Genomic DNA, 8002 nt, shown 5'->3' with positions numbered 1-8002 from the left:
GGTCCCTGTGCTTTGCTAAGCTTGTTCTAAGTAGGTGCTTTAGACCACTGAGCCATCTCACCAGCCCTATTAGAAGTATTTTAATTTTTTCATTTACTAAATTTCTATTAGCTCTAGGTTCTCACCTGTAGTACTGTGTACCTCCCAGAGTCATATTTTAGTTGAAGTAATTTATGCAAAAGTCTAGGTAGGGTTTGGCATATAGTAGTTCTTCAGAACATAGACATTTATTTATTTATTCTTTTTTTTTTTTAATTTTATTTATTTATTTGTGTGTGTGTGTGTGTGTGGCCAGCTCAGCCCACCAGGGGGCGGGGCTGGCTGGCATGTGGTGCTGGGGGATTGAACCGCGGTCCATGTGCTTTGCTTAGCTTAGCTTGTTCTAAGTAGGTGCTTTAGACCACTGAGCCATCTCACCAGCCCTATTTATTCATTCTTGAGACAGGGTTTCACTATGCAGTTCAGCCTGGCTTTGAATATTTTTTTGTTGGCCAGCCTGGCCTTGAACTCATGGTGATCCTCCTGCCTCAGCCTCCCAAGTGGTGGGATTACAGGCATGAGCCAGCACACCCAGCTCATAGACTTTTCATTTTTACAGAAAAATATAAAAGAATACAAAAGTAACTCAGTCTAACAGTTCTCTGTCCTTAAAGATAGGGAAATATATAAAAATAAAAATGTTCATATAAAATTTAAACAATATACCATTTAAGCAATATAAACTTAATATAAAAAGATATGAAATGAAAAAATAAAAGCTTTCTACTCTGTCCTCTCCTTTGCTGGACATACCCTTCATTTTTTTACAATATAAACACAATCATATCATCATTTATATTCATTTCTTTTTAAAGAAACATCTTTCTTTGACATAGGGATACATGTAATCAGTTGATTTAACTGAATAGATACCTCCCTAAAAAGCAAGTAGCAGTTCTTGGCATTCAGTTTTTGTCATTGAAACTGAATATGTAGTTGTGTATGATGGTGCACATCTGTAATCTTGGGTGTTTGAAAGTTGGGGCAGGAGAATCTAGATTTTGAGGGCAGCCTGAGTAGCTTACTGAGATGCTGTCTTAAGAGTTAAATACAAGCCAAGCGTGGTGGTAGACACTGATTCCAGCGCTAATCCTGGCACTTGGGAGGCTGAGGCTGCAGGAGTGCTGTGAGTTCAAGGCCAGACTGGGCTACGGTGAGGTCCTATATAAAGGATGGATGGGTCAGATGTAAGTAGTGTTCCTTGAATACTGGAGAAAAAAGAAAAAAATAAATATTACATTTATAATTAGAAATCTTGCCCTTTAAAGGATTTTGTCTTGTGAGTATAAGACAAAAGATTCCTCAATTATAAACAACTTGTTCTTGATTTCTGTTTTCTTTTGGTGGTACAGGGAATTGAACTCAGGGCCTCAAGCATGCTAAGGAAGTGCTGTACCACTGAGCTACTTTTCCAGCTCTTTGAAGAATTAAATTAGATAATTAAATTATTTTGAAATAAGTTCAGGCTAAGTTGTGTAGCTGACTTTTGCCCTTTTGCCTCAACCTTCTGAGTAGCTGGGATTATAGACATGTGCCACTGCACCTGGATAATCCTTGATTTCTAGTGTATGAACCTGGAGTTTTATGTTAGTTTTTAAAAACTGATGGTGTTTTATTTGAATGATTTTCTACCTTAAGTGTTGGAAATAGTGATACTGATTTGTTTAATTTTGAGGGTTAATACTAGTTCTCTTACAAAATTGGTTTGAAGGAACAGTACTGTTACTTGATTTATAAACTATCTGTGAGCTATCTATAAACTAATGAACAGTTTATTATGTATTAAAATACAGTACTTAGCCATTGTGGAAAAGAATTTGCTAATGAACTCTGTTGTATCTTGAAGGTCATTGTTCAGTTCCAGCCTTCCTCAGTGCCCGATGAGTGGGGGACCACACAAGATGGACAGACAAGGCCCAGGGTTGTAAAGCGTGGGGTTGATGACAGCCTTGATGAAATTCCCGACGGTGTGTACAGTTTAAGAGTGAAGTATGCTTCAGTATTTTAGCATTGTTCTTTAGAATACTACTAACATAGTTAATAGGATTGCAGAAATCTGCCAATTTGGCTTCCTTCTGCCTGCCTGTTCCCCTCCCATCCCTGGCCTGTTTGCTATTGTTAGACCTTTTTTAACGATTATTGGTGATGCTAGGGATCAAAGCCATGTCCTCATACATGCTAGGCAAGTGCTCTCTTGTTGAACTATATCTTTAAACCTTTATCTTACTATTTGATTTTTTTTTCTTCTATTTGATTCTATTACTTTGTATCTTTGTTTTTTAATTTGCAATTCTTTTGATCTACAAACTACACAATATAGATTCTAAAACGTATTGTGCAGCAAAACTTTGCTGTTTGGAACTAAGCTTTTGGGGGTGTATTTTCATGCCTCACTACTTCGTATTATTCTAATATAGGAGTTGGTAAACTTTTTCTATAAAGAGCTTGACTCCAAGGATTTTAGGCTTTGTGGGCAAAGTACTGTACTGCAGTTCCTGAGCTTTGCTGTTGTAATATGAACACAGCTGTAGACTGTGTAGACAAATGGGTATAGCTGTGCTTTAGTAAAACTGTATTTACACAGACAAGTAGCAGTGTGCCACAGTCTAGCAGCCCCTGCTCTAGTGGTATATGTTCAGGCTTCCCTGCTCACACTGTGTAGTGCTATGGGGAGATTTTACTTATGTGATTAACTTCTTGGAGCCAGGGGTTGAAAGCATGTGAGATGCCCGGAGGAGCACATCCTCTACCACTGAGCACCCTCCCCTGGGGAGTTCTGAGAAGATCACAATATGATGGAGCCTCCATAGGCTCAGAACTGCTGATTATCATATGATGGCAGCCTTTGGCAACAGACTTCCACATTTTAGTCTAGTTCATTGTTATTGGCCTAGAGGAACAATTGAACAAATTGTTCTAATTTGGTAGAGGACGGTGAAACTTACTTGCTTGGGAGGGTCATGAATTTCTTTGGTTATTTTTTTATTTTTATTTTTTTAAATTTTTTTAATTGTTTTATTTATTTGAGAGAGAGAGAGAGAGAGAGTGGTGTGTGTGTGGTGTGGCCAGCTCAGCCCACCAGGGGGCGGGGCTGGCTGGCATGTGGTGCTGGGGGATCGAACCGCGGTCCCTGTGCTTTGCCAAGCTTGTTCCAAGTTGGTGCTTTAGACCACTGAGCCATCTCTCCAGCCCTCTTTGGTTATTTTTGTGAGGAAAGAAATGTTAAGAATTTTTCTTTTTAAGAAAATAAATTAACCTGGGTGTGGTGGTATACTTCTGTAATCTCGGGGTTGCGGGTGGCTAGGGCAGGAAGGTCACAAGTTGGAGTCCCTTCTGGCCAGTTTAGCAAGAGCTTGTCTCAAAAAATTTTTTTTAAAAATGACTGGGGAATATAGGTTAATGGTAGAGTGCGTGTCCCTGGGTTCAATTTCTACTTCTGCACTCCTCTCCCAAGAAAAATTGAAATAAGTTACTATGTTGTTTGCATACATACGTGTCTATTTTTTTAATAGGGGAAATGCCTCAGGCTGACCATCTGGTGTTCATGGTACATGGCATTGGGCCTGTGTGTGACTTGCGGTTTAGAAGCATTATTGAATGTGGTAAGTGTTGGTCTTTTTTTTTTTCTTCAGTACTGGGGATTGAACCCAGCACCTTTATACAGAGCTACCCCCAGGTATAGCACAGTACTTTTATTTTTTATTTAGAGACAAGGTCTTGCCAAACACTTTAAGTTGCCCAGATGAGACTCAAGCTTTTGATGTTCCTACCTCAGCGTTCAGAAGTGCTAGGATTACTGGTGTGTACCAGTGCATTTGGTCTATTAGTCATATTTTACTTCACTGAGTGAACTGAGAATAGCTCTTAAGTATTTTTAGGACAGTTCCCAGCTGTGTACAAGTTGTTGTGGGGCTGTAAGTGGAGATTTATATGCTCAACTGGAAATCAAATTTGTATGTGCTTCACTGTTATGACATTAATAACTCATATAAAGTCCTAGACTCTGAAGAATTAGAAGTACTCCTGAAAATAATTTAGCCTTTCTTATAGATAGCCTCTGCTTCCAGGAACCTGGAGCAACAGTACAGTGAATTGATTCATATCGAGATCAATCTGCCTGGTTGACTTATGTTTTTGAAGGTTTTTTTAAAATATCTGTATAGTAGTAGTTTGTGTTTACAAAATATTTGGTGTGTGTCAAGGACCTTGCACTTCCTGTATATTTAGCCTTCATAAATATGTCTTTGGAGGTGAAGTTGTAATATTGCAGCAGATAGTTTGAGTCTGATTTTCTGATCTTACCAGTCAGTGCTAAGTCTCTTTCAGTGATGGTAGTTGAACTCGTTTTTCCAGGTATTTATACATTATTCTAAAATAATGAAAAGCTAGAAAGAGCTTCTTAATGGTTTATGATTTATTTTTACTGATTTTTCATCATCTTTAGAAATTATATGTCATAAAAAGAACTAGCATATTGAAGGTAATTGCTAACTAGCTGTCAAATTGGGACAATTTAACGAATTTCATGCATCTTCCTTGATTTTTGTTTTTAAGTGGATGATTTTAGGGTGGTTTCTCTCAAATTGCTGCAAACACATTTCAAGAAATCATTAGATGAAGGGAAGATAAGTAGAGTGGAGTTCCTTCCTGTTCACTGGCATAGTGCCTTGGGTGGAGATGCCACTGATGTTGACAGGTTTGTACATTTTGATAATTTATTTTTCAGTTCAGTCAAATTTAAATTCAAAATTTGAACTATAATATAATTTATTATTATTTCAAATATTTTCTGAGAAGTTACATAGTTGGCCTAGTGTATGATTAAATGTGAGTTATAACTTTTACATGCTGCTTTTCTGTTTGTATTTATTCTTATTTTAAATAGATAAAGGATTTTTTTTTTTTTTTTTTTTTTTTTTTGCGGGCTTAGGCTGCCTTAAGGGCAGGTGTGGGGTGGCATGTGGAGCTGGGGATCGAACTGCAGTCCCACAAGCCTGACTGGGTTTGCCCATGCAGGTGCTTAAACAACTGAGCTAAGCAGCAAGCCCCCTGTAAATGATAAAAGAATATAAGAAATTTTAGCTGGCTTTATTAGTTAATTTTGGTGCTGGAGATTGCACTCTTGTGGAATGCCAAGCCCAAGTCTACCGTGGGGCTGCAGCCTTACTACTAAGCTGGCTTTAGATACTACTCCAATCTCTTACATACCCTTTGCCCCACAGTTGTACTAGAGCGCTGTTGTGTATATTTTAGAATGCTTCGCAGTGTGCTGGCTAGATAACAGCAACATATTCATGTCTCGCCATTGACAATCAAAAATGTTTCCAGAAATTGCCAAACGTTCCTTGGAGATTAAAGTCACTCTGGTTGAGAAACACTGATTTTTTACTGGGTTTAACTGGACACTCGACGGCACAGGTTTTTATTGCACAGAACTATTACATTGCAGGTCATTTGGTGGCCTTAGTCTAAGTCCCACCATGTGGTGGTAGTGTTCCCCAGGCGCTGAGAAATAAGAGGCCTCCCTCAATTTTAGAAACACCCATTTGAGAACTGCGGCACGGGCGATATTCTTGCAGGCACACAAGCTAGTAATATGTGTGGATTGTAGTGAACACTCTTAGGTTTTAGATGCACAGTTTAATAAACTAATCCTGTTTATGTTAGGCCTCATTGTGAGGCTGTTTTCCTTTGTGGTGGATATTCATGAACTAAAATCATTTTGATCATTATCAAATCAGGAAAAGCTTTTATTTGATGTAATTTCTTTCTTACTCTGTTACAGTTTCTTCTATCCTTTTTTGTAAGGTATCCAGATTTCCATTTTGTTGGAAGAAAAGTGGAAGAGTAACCTTTTCTCTTCATTTAAAAATGAATTTATTTATTTTTGCATTTTAGGGAAGGGTCTATAGGGTGTTCAGGGTCTCACTACTGGATTGGACTTGTAGTGATTGGCTTGTTTTCAGCCTCCCAAGAGCTGGGGTTACAGGCACACGCTGCCACACCCAGTCTCAGTTGCTGTCTCAGCATGCCCCAGGGGTGGGGCGGGCACGGCAGGCTGGGGATTGAACCCCTGGCCCTTGCGCCTGCTTGCAGGTGCTTTAATCTGCTGAGATATTTGGCCGGCCCTAATGTTGAGAAGGATTTTTTTTTTTTTTTTTTTGGCTGGCTCAGGCTGCCATAAGGACAGGTCTGGTAAGGCAGGTGGAGCTGGGGATCGAACCTTGGTATCCTTTGCTGACTGTTTACATGAGCAAGTGCTTAAATGACTGAGGTAACCGGCAGGCCCCCTAAAAATGAAATTAAAATATTGCCTATGATATGTTTTTATATAATAACTCTTTAGAGAATCCTAGAATTCATCATGTAGTTATAGGTAGAAATAACTTTTATAATAGCTTTGCCTACAGAATAACAATCTGTGTTATTTGTGTGTTGATCAGCTAATTAACATATATACACACTTAAATCTGTGCATTATTTATACCTTTGCAGAAATAAAACTTCATACATTCATAAAGGTAGATACTTAAGTTTTTTTTCTTTCCTTTTGAACAGGAATATTAAGAAAATCACTTTGCCGAGTATTGGTCGGTTTCGCCACTTTACCAATGAAACTTTGCTAGATATTTTATTTTATAACAGCCCCACCTACTGTCAGACAATAGTGGAGAAAGTCGGGCTAGAGATAAACCGTCTGCATGCACTGTTTTTGAGTCGGAACCCGAATTTCAAGGGAAAGGTCTCTGTTGCTGGTCATAGTTTAGGTAAGACTATCAAATATGCACATCTGGTTTTATTTTTTTATTTTTACTTTTACTTTTCTTTGGAGTCTTTTTTGTTGTTGTTGAAACAAGGTCTCACTGTGTAGTCTAGGCTGGCCTTGTGGTGCCTGTGTTTCCCAGTGAGCTCACTGCGATCCTCTTGCCTCAGGCTCCAGAGTGCTGGGAAGTGTGCACCACCACACTTAGCACGTTTGAAAGAAATCTTTGTTATCAGTGCTTTTAATTTAGGCAATCCTGTTAGTACATAATTTAGAGCTATATATGTCAAGTTTTGTAAAGGGCAGAAATGGTTGCTTTGAGTTTAGATTCTGCCTTTGCCCTTCACATCTAGCATTACACGGAAATGCCATATATTTTGTTTTGCTTCTTTATAAACAAGATTATTGATTATCAGATCTTAACTTTTTTTTCTTTCCTGATAGTACTAGGGATAGGGCTCAGGTCCTTTGTACTGAGCTACATCCCCAGCCCTTTTTTTAATTTTTGGTTTTGAGGCAGAGTCAGGGTCTTGCTAAGGTACTAAGTTGCTCAGGCTGTGCTTGAGCTTTCAGTCCTCTTGTCTTAGGCTCCCAGAGTGCTGGGATTACCATGCCAGGCCACATCTAATTTTTGTTATGATTTCTACTTAGGAGCTTTAAAAAAAAAAAAATCAACTTTGTGTTGTAAAAGCACCTAGTGAATATGTTAACAAGTGAAATATTTCTTTTTCTTAGGTTCTTTAATACTGTTTGACATCCTGTCTAATCAGAAAGATTTGAATTTTTCTAAGTCTCCTGGACCTCTTGTTGCTAATGGAGTAGTGAAGCAGACTCAGTTTCAGGAGAAGCAGGTATGTCTACACATATTGCTTTTAACATTTAGATGTACAGGTACAGCTGAACTATTTTCTAAAGCCTGAACTATTTTCTGAAACTTTTTAATTTTTAAAATTATTTATTAGCTGGGTGTGGTAACACACACCTGTAGTCCCAGCACTTGGGAGGCTGAGGCAGGAGGATTGCTGACAGTTTGAGGCCAGCCTGAACTACATATTGAATTCAAGGCCAGTCTGAACTGTAGTGAGAACCTGTCTCAAAAAAAAAAAAAAAAAAAAAAAAAAAAAAGGAACAGGTTTTTTTTTTTTTTTTTTTTTTTTTAAAAAGGATTTTTTTTTTTTTTTTTTTTTTTTTTGCGGGCTT

The 8002-nt window shown here is 38.2% G+C and overlaps 1 protein-coding gene across 1 annotated transcript in view; it reads left to right on the top strand.

The window, feature by feature from the left end:
* Sec23ip (SEC23 interacting protein) overlaps positions 1–8002 on the top strand; it is a 45568-nt gene that overhangs the window by 15099 nt on the left and 22467 nt on the right. Inside the window, exons 6-10 of the mRNA XM_004625617.3 lie at positions 1886–2006; positions 3552–3641; positions 4594–4735; positions 6598–6806; positions 7538–7653. Coding sequence (XP_004625674.1) covers positions 1886–2006; positions 3552–3641; positions 4594–4735; positions 6598–6806; positions 7538–7653 — 678 coding nt within the window. The remainder of the gene's footprint in view (positions 1–1885; positions 2007–3551; positions 3642–4593; positions 4736–6597; positions 6807–7537; positions 7654–8002) is intronic.

This window comes from Octodon degus, unplaced genomic scaffold, assembly GCF_000260255.1.
Source record: "Octodon degus isolate 3935 unplaced genomic scaffold, OctDeg1.0 scaffold00010, whole genome shotgun sequence".
In the NCBI taxonomy this organism is placed as follows: Eukaryota; Metazoa; Chordata; class Mammalia; order Rodentia; family Octodontidae; genus Octodon; species Octodon degus.
Note: the sequence above shows the minus strand (reverse complement) of the source record. Positions and strands in the feature narration are given on the sequence as shown.